We start from the raw sequence: 13,783 nt of genomic DNA, 5'->3' as shown, positions 1-13,783 counted from the left end.
CAGTTTCCCCTTGCTTACCTACACTGATCTCAGCACTCAGAGGGTGGAATGTGTCAATCCCAGTTGATTATTCTCCTTCCTACAAACCAGCTCAAGAAAAGAGAGAAAGAGGAAGCTACCAGAATGAAGAATCACAAATTTAGAGTTGGAAGGGACCTCCGAGGTCATTCATCTGGATACCTATGGACTGATCAAGGCACAATCTCTTCAGTAAAATGAAGGGTTGGTGGACTAGGTGACTTGAGATACCTCCTTGCTTTAGAGCTGTGATCACTGTGTGCAACTCCCTCATTTTAAAGATAAGGACATTGGGGCCCAAGAAAGTTAAGCACAGCCAAATTCAAATCTGTCTTCTTAAGATCTAGTGCTTTTACACTAGAATGTAAACCCCTTGAGGGTAAGGGTTGTGTTAAGGTTCTTTTTGTCTCTCTCTGTGTCTGTCTGTCTCTCCCTCTCTCAGACTAACCTCCCCAGGCTGGATGCACAGTGGCCACTCATGAACCTGGTCCTGCCACTACTCAGTTTTGTTGTCATTCAGTTGTGTCCAACTCTTTGTGACCCCATTTGGGGTTTTCTTGGCAAAGATATTGGAATGGCTTGCCATTTTCTTCTCCAACTCATTTTACAGATGAGGAAACTGAGGCAGATTCAGTTAAGTGATTTGCCTAAGGTCACACAGCTAGTAAATGATTATCCACCCTACCACCTGGCTGCCCCACTACTAATCAGTATAAAAGTTGTATCCTCCTCTAACAGGAGCCAGTTTGCTCATGGCCCTCCCCTCCTGAGGGCTTACTATGTTGGTGCTAGACATGATGTAGAAACCCAATCAACTTTAGCCTTACTGCAACTCAGAACCCCAGAACTCAAGAGAGCTACCAGCCTCAGCCTCCCCCAACAGTAGGGCTTCCTGGGATGTATCACTACATTCAACTCGTCTGAGTATAATCTTGCACATAGAGATGCTTAATAAATGTGATTGCACTAAGTCCTGGGGCCCCTGGAGTTCTCTCAGAACTGCAGCCATGCCGGGAGTAGGTTTCTTGCTCATTAAACAAGTACACTCTTTTAAGCTCTCCCTTTCCACTTACTTTCTCCTCAGTATGTAAGTCCCAATGCTCAGATGCGAGGATGGTCCAGTTAGAACAAACAAATGGGCAACTGAGTGGGCAACAGTGGTGCTAAGAGAAGGGGGATCTCCACTCAGCCATTGAGCTGCTGACAATTCCGTTCGGACTGCCCCTGAAAGATCAGGCTGAGCCACAAGTGGTTAATTCTGTCATCCAAGCCCAGCCGGTCATTTGGATTCATTTGGCAAAAACGCACAGTTCAGAGGAATGAGGTCCATGCCTCTGTGTCCCCAAGAACGCTTGGGAGCGAATGTATCCGATCGAGCTTCATAGGCATGTACACCACATGACCCGAACAATGTTTCATATATTTATTCATAAGCCAAGTTATCAATAAAAAATTAATACTAAAATGCCTTTACGTAGAGTTTGCTGTTCATAAAACCTTTGTTTTGTTTTTGTATTTTTAGTGTTTACATTGAAAAAAAATTCCAACCATCATCATACTTTACACATTTACAGTAATACCGGCGTTCACAACATCTAACCACGGTTAGAAAGGGAGGGGAATTCACGTTATTTATACAAAAGAAAGAAAGAAAGAAAGACAACAGAAAACCCAACACAGGGGGAAAAGAAACTTCAACAGGAGGGACAAAAAAAAAAAAAAGGGTCTTTTTTTCCCCTTTCACTCTCTCCGTTCTTCTGTACTTGGGGCTTAAAATAGCTTTAGATTCTAATTTCAGTCAACAACATTGTCTTCACTTTCTCTTGTCACTTAATCACTTTTTCTTCACTCAATATCCTTGTATATTTTCAGACCGAAAAAGTGGAACTTTCAGTGGAGGTGTGGGGTGAAGGGGTGAGCTGGTGTCTGATAGAACTGCATCAGTTTTCTCAGCTCAGAAAGGACCCCCAGCTCCTGGGCTCAGAGGTCGCTGCCTTTGACTTTAGCGACCCAAGAAGAAAGCCACAGATCGCAAATATTGCACTCATGCCAAGAGACAGAAGAAGACTGAGGCATTGGGGGATACCCCCAAATAAATAAAAAGGTCCTTCCTCCCCCAAACTTTCTGCCATTTTCCTCTGATCCAGGGTAACATTGCCTGGAAACTGGAAGCCGTAAGGCATAGACACGGGTCAGGCTGCCTTTTGGGACAGCAGAGATTCCTTGAAACCCATTGATTAATTCCTCATTCTTCTAAGGAAAGGAAGGCTAAGAGGTAAGGGATGGGGACACAGGAGGGGTGGAGAGAGGGAGATCAGCAGTGGTTAGGCAGGAATCAGTGGGATGGCAGACCTGAGCCCTGAAGTAGAAATCTCATGAATGTCCCCTTTAGGAGTGAGTTCTAAGGGATCTGACTGGCACACCTACCTACTAGTTTCAGATATTTTGGTACCTACTTTTACTAGAGGATTTCTTTAAATGGGCTCATCCTAAGAACAGGAAAACTGTTTAGTGACAGAACCCAATGGTTCAAATAAGGGTGAGGGCAGGAAAGGATGCTCTATAAGGTGGTGGACCAAACTGGGGCCCTCTCACCTGGCCCCTTTATTTCTCCCCTCTGGTCCAACCATTCAATAATTGCCACCTTAGGAGGCATAGAAGCCCAGGGAGTTTGTACTATCGGTCTGAGACCAGTAGAGTACATGTAATATGCTTTAAAAGAAGTCACATTTTCAACTCAGGCCCAACTCAATTGGTCAACTAGAAAATAAAGAGGAAAAGGGCCCAAATATTTCTGGATTAGATGATCCCCAAGATCTCTTCCAGTTCTGATGGTTTATGCCTATGATTTTTCCTAAAAGAATATTTCGGTTCAGCTCTCAGACAGCTCTGAACAGCCTCAGTCTTTGGAGTCTGCGCTACCCTTTACATAAATATAAATTCTTACCTTGTCCTGTTAATAGTAGGGCATAGCGCTCTGGGGCCCAAGGGATGAACTGATTTTTAAGTCAAGAGGAGAAAAAGTCAAGAAAGGGGATTAGGCATCATGTTGAGTGAATCTTAGAGAAGGAACTGAAATACCACACAAGGCCACAACGACTTCAACTGTGTATTAAACAATGGTCCAATCTGGAAGACTTGCATTCCTTTTTGGCAAATGCTCTCACTGCTCTTGGCCTGTCTACATGATGAAGGCTCTGGAGACCAGGAGCCCACATGATGCAACCAATCATCTCATGGCCAGAGGTCACTTAGCCCACAGCATTTACTTCCATCTTCATCTCCACCCAACCAACCAACAAAAGGGAAACAAAAAACCACCACAGGGAAAAAACAAGAACAAAAACAGGTAATCAAAGAAGGCAATCAATGCCCAAAGCCCATGCACCAAGGGGAGAAGGCTGGGAGGGGATGGATGGGACTTGATTTCCTCCTGAAAAGAATGTGCTCCAGAGAGCTGTGTTTGATTGTCCTCCACATGGGCCCCATTTAGGTCAGAGGCGGATAGTATTCATCACACCCACCCAGGGGTGTCACAGAGAGGGCTTCCTGACTGGGAAAAGGCCAGGAGATCAGAGAGGGCATTTGGGGTGAGGGGAAAGAAAGTGGAAAGGTGATGGGGAGGGCATTTTCTCTGCTTTGGTTTGCTCTTTTATTGTCTGATGTTTTCATGGAAAGTCATACAATTTGACGTTAGATGTGAGGTGGGGAGAGAAAAAGAAGCAGCCATGTGGTCCTCTGGCCATTCTGCCCACCAAGAAAGCCATGAAGGTCACATGGCATAATTCCGGGGCAATGGTGGGGATAGGTACATGAGGGATTAGGTTAGAGGGGAGTTTTCTTCCTTCCTTCTTCTTCTTCCTCTGCGCACTGGAAAAAGCCAATCTATCCCAGCTTCCTAAGCTGCAGCAGCTCAAACGGGGCTGAGGATAAAAGGAAGGAATCTGAAAAGGGGGAATCCGCTTTATTCCTCTTAAACTGAGGAAAGGCTATCACAAGAGAGCTAGGAAGAAGGAAAAGGTAGATCTATCTCTGCCTGAGTTTCCGAGAACTGAGGTATAATTTTCATACATCATCACTGTTTGCTTGCAGGGTTTTTGACTTGAAAAATAAAACTGAGGCGCTACGTTGTGGAGGGGATTGTGGTCCTGCCTAAGCCAGTGTAGGGGTCGCTTTTTTTTGGTGCTCCTCATATGGATATTGACAAGTGGATGGGAAGGGACACCAAAGTTGGTGGGGAAGGGGGAGGCCTGAGCCTCTATTGTCCCGGATGGACAGTAGGTACCTAGTCTCTCCTGGGCTATGGGGGCCATGAAGTGGGGTTGAGGGAACATGGAGTCAACCATGGAAAACTGAACTAGGAAAGAACTTGCAATATACAGAATGAAAAAAAATGAAAAGACCTTTTCTTACTTTCTCTTGCTTTTTAACCTCATTTTAACTTTTCCCATTTTGTAGATTTCTTTTTTAAAAAATAGAGGTAAGATAAATATGGCTGTTGTCCCCCAACCCCAGCCCCCGCTCCCAAGGGATGAGGGACACAGCTGATACTGATTTTTAGAATAATTTATAATCTTTTCTTATGGGGGCATCTCCTCATGCCATCCTCCCCAACCCCCTAATTGTGTGTGTGTGTATGGATTTAAAGGATGTATAAAAGGAAAGAGACCTTGGTGTGATTTCTATCTTTAAACAGTTCCACAAGGAGGTTAGTGAATTAAAGTGGGATATCTCTCATTAAGAACACTTCACTAGAGTGCCCACAGTTGCTCTCCTGGCCCTTAACACCCCCTACCCGCCCACCCAAATGCTGCCTCTATATTTACAGATTAGCCCAGTCCTGGAGCTCGGCCAGGCTGAGAAAAAACAGTGCATTTTCAAAGAAAATTCCCAAACCCAAATCCCTCCCAACACACACACATGCGTGCGTGCGCACACATACATACACACACACATACACACACACATACACACACGCTCACAAAAACCTTTTTTTCTAGTTTTTTTTCCATAAAACTTCCCCGAAGAAATACAATATTTACATAGAGAAATAAATAGACAATACACCTGATTTCTGCTTTCCCTGGTGGGAGACAGTCAGAGGTACTAGGGAAAATATGGCTTGAATTCTAATCTCTTGTGAATTGCCAATGCTGGGGAGAAAAACAGAGGTGGAAATCCACGGGTCTGTGTGTGTCATCCACTGAGGGGAATGTGGCCCTCAGTCCAGGTCCCAGGAAGGAGACCTTGGGGCCGAGCAGGTCAGAGGCAGATGGGGATTGGATTCTGAAGCCAGAGAGCTTTCTCTTTCCAGGGAAAATCATTAATATTAATAACAATAACAATAACAATAATAATTTAAAAAGCCTGAATCTTGCTGGGATGGGTTTTGCATATTCACTCAGACTCTCCCTTTGGGAGCGCCATGTGGGTGGGGCCTGCCTTAAAGCTGTGTGGTTAGGGGCTCAGATGGAAGACCCCAACATCGCCAGCTGTCGCAGCTTGGCTCCTCTTCTGTGATCCACACTCTTCCTCATCCCTGGGGAGGAAACTGCTCCAGGAAGCAGAGGCCATCTGAGTGGGTGGGGGGAGGGCTGGGAGGCTCAGGGCGGAGGAGCAAACAGTTTTCAAGTTTCCGATATTAGGGAGGTCACTGCCCTGGGGTGGGGTTTGGGGAGAGCTGTTCAGTGCACCCCCTCATGCAAAGCAGTGGCAAGTTCCAGTGGTACTGCCCAGATCAGCACAAGATGGGCACACCGTCTGCTGTCACTAGGCGTCCTGTGGTAGGGTCATAGGTCCCTGCCAGGTAGTAGAGGTCCTGGCGGTCCTGGTATTTCTTACTCCGTGTCATCTGCTCGTACTGTTCTCTCCCCACAACCTGGCACTTATGTGAGATGGTCTGGACATCATTTTCATCCTCATGGCATGACTGGTACAGGGCATTCTGTGAGGGGGAGGGGACAGAAAGAGCAGGTTGGATCCACGGCTAAGTCACTGATGGCTGCTATTCCCTGGGGGTTTCCCCAAGTGCCAGCATTCACTCCCATGCCACCTTCTTGGACAACTTTCTTCTCCCAGAGAGGGGAAGTGATTTTGCTCCCCTTTAAAATAAGGGGTTGCATTAGATGACTTCTAAGATTTTTTGCCACTTATCCCAGGCCAGAAAAGGGATGCAATGAAGGCCATTGCTTCCACTGCATGTAGTACCTCTCCTTGACTGGCACCCACCCAGCATCACTGATCCTGCAGGAGAGATGAACTTCTAAACTTTTTTTTTGGAGGGAGGAAGGCAAGGCAATTGGGGTTAAGTGACTTGCCCACAGTCATACAACTAGTAAGTGTCAAGTGTCTGAGGATGGATTTGAACTCAGGTTCTCCTGATTCCAGGGCCGGTGCTCTATTCACTGGGTCACCCACAAACTTCTAATGTGAATTGGATTATTATGAACCAATGGTGAACCTCAAGGCATATGGGTCATTATAATGCATATGGAGTCAATTCCTAGGCTGAAGGTAGGATTCTGGTCTCTAGGAGACAGCACAATCCCCAAAGGAGGACAGAAGAACTGTGTGGGAATATGGAGAAAGACCTAGAAGACAAAGTATGTCCAGCCTGGGGGAAGGACACCCAAGCTTCTCATGCTTCAAAGCATCAAATCAGCACCTAGCTTGCCCCCATGGTCTAGGAAATGCTACCTTAGCCCATAGGAAGCCATCTTCTCCCAATGAGCTTTCTATCCCTACCACCAGGCTCACCTTCCCGTCACTTTGTCGTTTGCCCAACTTGGTCTCCTCTGGGTGGTAGAACCATTTCACCTTCACCACCATGTTGCTGCCCCAGGACTCCCACATGCTCTCAATGCGTCCGATATAGGGTAGGTTGGGCCGGCCTGCCGACAAGAAGACAGCGCAATCCCCGATGCAGAGCGTCTCCTTTCCCCGAACGATTGCCTTGTAGAACAGCTTCCTGGCCTTCCCTTTCATCCCCCGCCTCTGCACAGAAACCAAAGAAAGGCTTTGAGGGACAAGAATACTCTGGAGGGAAGGAAGGTGCTAGGAATGATAGGCCGCATTGGGAAGGTGTGAGATGAGTGTGTGCCAGCAGTGCTACGATGGAAATGCTGTAAAACATGTAACAGGAGGAAACAAGAAAGAAGACAGACATATTTTGGGAAAGTTAGGACATCTGAACAGATAGGTGAAGGGGTGAGAAAAGAGGGAGGAAAAGGTGGGGTGAGGGGAAGAGACAGAGAAAGAAAAAGAGGAAGGCAGAGAAAAAGAGACAGACAAGGGAGGTGGGGGGCGCAGGTAGGAGGAGACAGACAGAAATGGAGAGCATTGTTACTTGTCTATCTCTGAAGCTTTCTATTCTCTACAAGAGAGGCTTGTGGAATTTCACATAAGACATCCCATACCAACTTTCCCTGCTAAGGGCGCTTTGAGGGAGAGGACTCAGGGATTCCCTGCCTTCCAGAGCCCAGTAACTCCCACCCCTTACCTGAGTGGGATTCCCAGACCACTTCCACAGTTGCCGGGCTGGCAGGAAGGCTGAGATCTTTGGCCGATTTTCCACAGAGGGCAGCCGCTGCCTTCGGGAAAACTCTTTGGCTTTGGAGAAGCTCAGGGCCTCCTTCCGCTTCATCTTGGTCTTGCCACTAGCCGCCGTGGCTTTGGCGAGGAAGCAGCGCTGGGGGTGAGGGTGGGGGCTGCTCCCCTTCGAGCGCAGGGCCTCAGGCTGCGCCAGAAGGGTGGGCACAGGGTGGGTGAGACAAGTCTGGAGCAGCAAAGTTGAGTCCTCATCATCCGAGCTATAGGATGAGTCCTCATTGTCTGAGGAGCAGAGGCTGGATGTGGAGATGGAGCCTGAGGAGGAAGATGTAGAGGAACCAGATGAGGAGGAAGAGACAGAGAGACGGGTGAGAAACCGAGAAGGGACGTTGCCTGCCAGTCCATCCTCATCCTCATCCGAGTAGGAGCTGTGGCAGTCGCTGTCACAGTGCAGTGAACAGTCAGCTTGGCCTGCATATTTACGCAGGGCCAGCCCCATGGGCAACGGGTGGACGGGAGCACGCCCTTTTTTTTCCTTGCTGACTAGAGCTGGGTGGACGTAGCCTGGGTTGGGCAAGGGTCTCCCCAGCTTGGGTCCATCATCTTTGTCGCCCATGAGCAGGGCCTTACAATTCTTATTCTTGGGTGAGGTCACCCCTTCGTGATCCAGCTTGACCAGGAATTCCCCGCCAACTTTCCGACGCCCACTCTTCTCAGCCTCCAGGCGCTCGGCTTTCTTTGCCCGAAGCAGCTTGTGGGCACCTCCAGGCAAGGCCAGCCCTGCCCCGCTTGCAAATGGGGCATAAGAGTTGGCTATGCTACTGAAGGAGTCTGCCCCAAAGCCATTGCCGAAGACCGGGGTGGCCATGCTGTGCATGGGGAACAAGGTTTCTCGGGCTCTCAGCTTCTTGGCACTGCCATTGAGCTGGAAGAGGTTCTGGAGCACACCTGTGCTCTTGCTGCCCCCTCCTCCTCCTGCCACTGCTGTCCCCTTCCTCTTAGTCTGTGCCACTGAAGACCAGCTCAGCATTGGGCTGCCCCGTCGGCCTAGGAAATGCTCAGCTGCTACCACTGGTGTCTTGGCCCCTGGAGTTAAGACATCAGCTTTGCCTGTGGGATGAAAACAAGGTGGCAATGGAGAGGTCATACGGCACTTTCCTGGCTCCACTCCCTGTCCCTCCCCTCTACCTCCTAGAACACTGCTGACATTTACCTCTATACATCCCATCCCACCATCCCTCTAGTCTTTCACTAGAGCTTTTCCAAACTGGGACAAGGCGTTTGTGTGCCTTCAGTAAAATCTGAAAACAGCACCATCTGGATCTGCTGAAGACTCTGATCCTTCATCATTAACACAAGGGATTTGACTTATCATAAAAGAAATACTACTGTGTCATGGAGGGGACAATTTCTTAGGATAAAATTATGTGCATTTATTTAAAAACAGTTACATTTCAAAAGCATTGTCCGTGGGTACTCCAGATCTTACATGATGGGCAGCTGCCTGTCCTGCAGGATTCCAGCTGTATTGGTGGCCTTTTATCTCTGTACCCTATGGACTGGCAGAGGTGCCTACCCCTACCTCCAAGCTTTCCACATTAGCCCTAAGCTTTATGTGTCGTTCCAGGAACTGCAATTTGAGGATACCTGGCACCCAACCCTTCTGAGACTACCCCTCTTCTGGCACCTTTCTAAGCACCTCCTTTTAGTTACCTGCTTTTTCTTTGCTGACAGCCTTTTTCCCCAAGTTCTTTGAGGGTTCAGGGATATCCCGTCCCTCAGGAGACAGACTGGGTGCTGTTTCACTGGGTGGGGGAGCATCATTGGAAGATCTCTTGTTTCTGCGACAGCTGCTGGACACGAGCAGGGCTGGGGAGGGTTCTGTGCCTGCAATTCACAACCAAGCCATCTCTTCATCCCAACAAACCTTCTTGTTCACACCCCTCCCCCCATCCATTCTTCACCCAGGGCAATCATTCTGTGACTACATGATGGGAAGCTGGGGAGGCTGGAGGTAGGGCAGGAGAGACACCACTCATTCCTGCCTGCTCAGGATGTCGTAGTAATCAAGGTTGCTCGCTACAGCATGAAGAAACTTAGTCCCTGGTTTCATGCTAGGGTTTCAGAAAGAACTCATCCTTGAGCAGGAGAGCATTCCAAACAGAGATGAGAGTCAAGTAAATCAGCCCTAAGGGTTGTGGGGGCCCAAGGTGGACCTTAGGGTAGAAATGATCTTAAGTGAAGGATGACTGAACAAGATGAATATCCCTCCGCCCTATATGATGCAAGGGCACTTTTTAGTCCCCAGGTAGACTCACACTGGATCTTGAAGTCTGGAGGTAATAATCGAATATTGGATACAGAGATGTGGCCTGTGTCACCATCATCAAACTCAACTACCACTGAATCTAGGTCTTCCTCTTCATCACTGGAGGCACCTGTAGGTAGTAGAGATCAGACGGTTAAGTCCTGTGGGCAGAGGCAAGAGATATTGTCCAAGAGTGATGCCAAAGTGTAAGCGCCAGTACCCCACATTATCAAGACAGCTCTCATCTCATCCTCATCCAGCCTTCAGTGAAAACCCATAGAGTTACTATCTCTCTAAGCATCTGTAGATGGTAAATACTAGATGGAAAAGCATATAAGAAAGGGGCGAGCTGGAGAGCTAGGGTGTGTCTGCGGGCCCTAGAGGTGAGACAGAGTGAGGCAAGGGGCTGCCCTGTGCAATCAGACAGGGATTGATGAAGGGAAAGGGCTCCCACAGGGGCTCTGACAAATGACACTGAGAAAATTCAGCTCCCAGATCACATTCGACCTTGGAGTTCCCCACCCCCAGCCCTGGGTAACTGATGGCTTTCATCTCTTCTCATTCCTAACAGCACTCTGTTCTCATTGCAATATTATTACCATTCATCATGCCCCTTTCCCTTCCAATGTACTCGCCAGATGCAGAGACCCATCCAGAGCACCATGCACACACACAGAATTCAGGTCTTCCACCCAGCTCTGCATAGACCCAACATGCTGATATCCACAAGGCTGAGGTCAAGCAGACGTAGCTGACGACATGCATGCCTCCCCCTCACCCCAGTGCCGCTTTCCATTCCCCCATGAAACTGAGACTTTCCTGATACCCCCAGCCCCATCCCCACATTCCCCAGTCCAGCAGGGAATGAATGGGTCACCCTAATGGAGAGCTAATTCACATTTAAATGTTTTCTCAATGGCAGCAAGATGAGGGCTCATTGGGTGATAATTACTCTTTCTGCTTAGCTCAGCAGCAGCAGGAGCCCCTCCCTGTGGCTGGTGCTCCTTACTCCACCTTTTTTATGGTGACATTCAGAGCAGATTCTATTATCTTGCTCCTGTATAAGCAGGAATGTGTCACTGCCAGCCAAGAAATTCCTTGACTCTCTCTCTTCTCAGGGCTAAAGCCTCAGCTCAGAATACTGCTAGGGGGACAGACTAAAGGCCATAGGTGTAGGTTAAAGAGGTGGGTGGGTGGCTGTTAGGATGTATAGTTAACGATGGGGAAATGTCATAAGGTTCTTTCATGGGAGGCAGAGGAGAGATGTTCAAGGAATACTGGAAGAGATGTGATATTGGGGAAACAGAGTTGAAGGGGGAGATGTTCTAGACAATAGGATATTGAGGTGCCATGTGGTAGATGAGTTCTACTCCTCACCTGGCAACAGCTAACTGTGACCTTGGGCAAGTCATTTCCTCTCTCCAAGCCTCAGTTTCCTCGTGTAAAATAAAGGCATTGGACTAGATTACTTCTAAGGTTCCCCTCAGCTCTAAAATTCTTTGACCGTATCCCCATGTCAACCTGCCTGTCTTTTCTGTCCAATACTAAAAGGAGAAGTGTCTTCGATTGGCATTTAACTATGGTTGCCCAGAGCATTAGTCACACTATTATTAACCACCCATGGTGGGAGTCGAGGGGGGAATAGAAGCAGGGGGCAAGAGGAAGGGGTGAGGAGAAGCAGAATCCACACTTCTCCCACCCCATGGACTTTCTCTTCTTGGCACCTGTATCCCTTCTCTCACCTTGGACCACATTGCCTGGGTATAGGCAGCGAGACTTTTGACTCCAGTAGGCACAGACTCGGGTGCCTGGTGGGAGGTAGCGACTTGATTGGGGTCGGATGTCAAGGACCTGCATGGAGACAAGGGTAGGGGGGAAGATAGATGAGCTGGCTTAGGAGAGATCCTGAGAAAGCATTTTGAGACAGGGCTTACATTTGGAGAGGCAGCAGGCAGGAAGTGTGGGGTCTCTAAAGAGACCAACCCAATGTGAGCTAAGATCACCCAAATGGATTTAAACTTCCCTATCACCTACCCTTGGGGAAGGAGCTAGGGAAGGGAAGTGTTGATATGTCAGGCCCTAGGCTAATCGGAAAGTTGAGATAAAGGGCTTCTTCCGGGAATAAACAAGAGGAAAAGTCCTTGCAGCCACAGGGACTCTGGCTGGGAGCTCTTCCTTCATTTTGACTTAGAGAGAGAGAGGACCTCTTGGGGATAACAGAAGGAGGGGCACAAGGCCTCCCCAGCAGAGGATAGGATAGCAGGGGAATATGTCCATTCATCTCAAAGTGGAAGGTTATCATTCAAGACAGAGAACTCACAGCTTCCTGTAACAGCTGCTCCAGGGAGTAGATCCTTTGTCTGTTTCCTCTCTCACCCTCAATCACGATACTGTAGCTGAAAAGCAGAGTTTGGAAGGAGCCAATGAAAAGAGGCCAGGAAAGGAGACCCTCCACTCACTTGAGGCTGCTCTGTCCTCACCAAGGTGTGAGTGAGTGAAGGTAGGGAAGGAGGAGAGGAGAAGGGCTGTTTTTTACCTGATCTAATGCAACACTGAAAAGTCACCCTGAGAGGCCCCATCCCAACCTCAGACATACTGCGGATGAGAGAAGACAGTGAGGTCCCACTGTCCTTTAGCTAAGAAGGAAGGGACCTACTTTCCTGGGTCCAGGAAAGATCAAACTGCTAGGTAGGTGGGCAAGAGGGAAAGGAGTTCCTCTTCTCTACTACAAGCACTAAATTTGGGGAAATAAGATCTGAATTCAAACTTCAGTTCTGCTGCTTAATTTAACCAGTGTGACTTGGAAGTCACTAAGTCTTCCTGGGCCTGTTTCGTCTTCTATAAAATGAGGGGGTTGGACAAGCTGGCCTCTACGATTCCTTCCACTTGTATCTCTATGACCACTGTTTCCAGTCCTCCTCAGTGGGGCAGCCTGGTTGTGCTCCATCTAGGGTCTCCTCTCCTATGTACCACTATCTTTTTCTGACATCATCCCTCCCCCCATCTATCTTCACAGCTCCCTTTTTGAGAGGGGGAGGGGCAGTGATCCTTACATGTCTGGAGGTTGTAGAGTTTTCACACTGCCAGCATACAGAAGGCTGTCCTCCTTGGGGATGAGCACGTGTAGGCCATCCTGGAGATCTTCTTTGTGGATGGTACATGACTGGACTGAAGGACAATGCAGGCCATGAATCATCCTTGCATCAGTTACCCACCACCCATCTCTCTTTAAGATTCAGGTCTCACAAATACAGATTCCCAAGAGAGGGGAACCCATCTAGGGTTGGAAGCTGTGTGGAGGTCTTAGGCAGCCCTTAAGAAGAAAGCTGGTGTGACCTTTAAGAAAACTTGGCAGTACAGTGAAGGCAATTGGATTGCTGTTGCACCCACCAAATTCCCATCTGGCCTGTAAACTTTTGGCCCCTAGAAGAGACCATAGGTTGTTCTGTGTGGATGAGGACCAGTTCTTGCCCCTCTCCCTATTCCTAGTCTATGACCCCCAACCATCCAAAACCACTCCTGCCTTTACCAAATTCCTACAAGCTGATACTACATGCATGGGGGTGGGGGGAGGGTCTTAGTCTGTGCTACTTAGCTGGAATGGATGAACTCACCATGAGCAATGCCCTGGTCTCCACTGAGAGTGCCGTTCTCTTCCTCTGAGAAGCTGCTGTTATCATCAAACTCGAAGTCATCCTCCACTGCAAAGCTCTCCAGCAGCCGGCTGACTGCCCGGCCCTTACCCTAAGAGGATGACAAGGTCAGACCCATGGATGCTTGACCTTTCTTCTCCTGGATGACCTAAAGGACATCTTCCCTGGTCTCCCCCATCCCCAATTCAGGACTTCTGAGGGTCCTGCTCAGACAAAATTTAAGAACAGTCTTATTCAACTTCTTTCTTGCACTATC

General features: G+C 48.4%; 1 protein-coding gene across 3 annotated transcripts in view; it reads right to left on the bottom strand.

Annotated features, from left to right (window-relative positions):
• Positions 1-1,427: 1,427 nt before the first annotated feature.
• BAHCC1 (BAH domain and coiled-coil containing 1) overlaps positions 1,428-13,783 on the bottom strand; it is a 158,160-nt gene continuing 145,804 nt past the window's right edge. For all 3 annotated transcript variants that reach the window (XM_072645290.1, XM_072645293.1, XM_072645292.1), the window contains 9 exons: positions 13,489-13,618; positions 12,928-13,042; positions 12,195-12,270; positions 11,617-11,725; positions 9,885-10,004; positions 9,280-9,453; positions 7,517-8,676; positions 6,775-7,011; positions 1,428-5,962 (listed from right to left, as the gene is read on the bottom strand). In XM_072645290.1, coding sequence (XP_072501391.1) covers positions 5,756-5,962; positions 6,775-7,011; positions 7,517-8,676; positions 9,280-9,453; positions 9,885-10,004; positions 11,617-11,725; positions 12,195-12,270; positions 12,928-13,042; positions 13,489-13,618 — 2,328 coding nt within the window. In that variant the 3' untranslated portion in view covers positions 1,428-5,755. The remainder of the gene's footprint in view (positions 5,963-6,774; positions 7,012-7,516; positions 8,677-9,279; positions 9,454-9,884; positions 10,005-11,616; positions 11,726-12,194; positions 12,271-12,927; positions 13,043-13,488; positions 13,619-13,783) is intronic.

The sequence above is a fragment of the Notamacropus eugenii genome, chromosome 2 (assembly GCF_028372415.1).
Source record: "Notamacropus eugenii isolate mMacEug1 chromosome 2, mMacEug1.pri_v2, whole genome shotgun sequence".
Taxonomy (NCBI): domain Eukaryota; kingdom Metazoa; phylum Chordata; class Mammalia; order Diprotodontia; family Macropodidae; genus Notamacropus; species Notamacropus eugenii.
The sequence above is the reverse complement of the archived record's forward strand: the minus strand, read 5'-3'. Positions and strand labels throughout refer to the sequence as shown.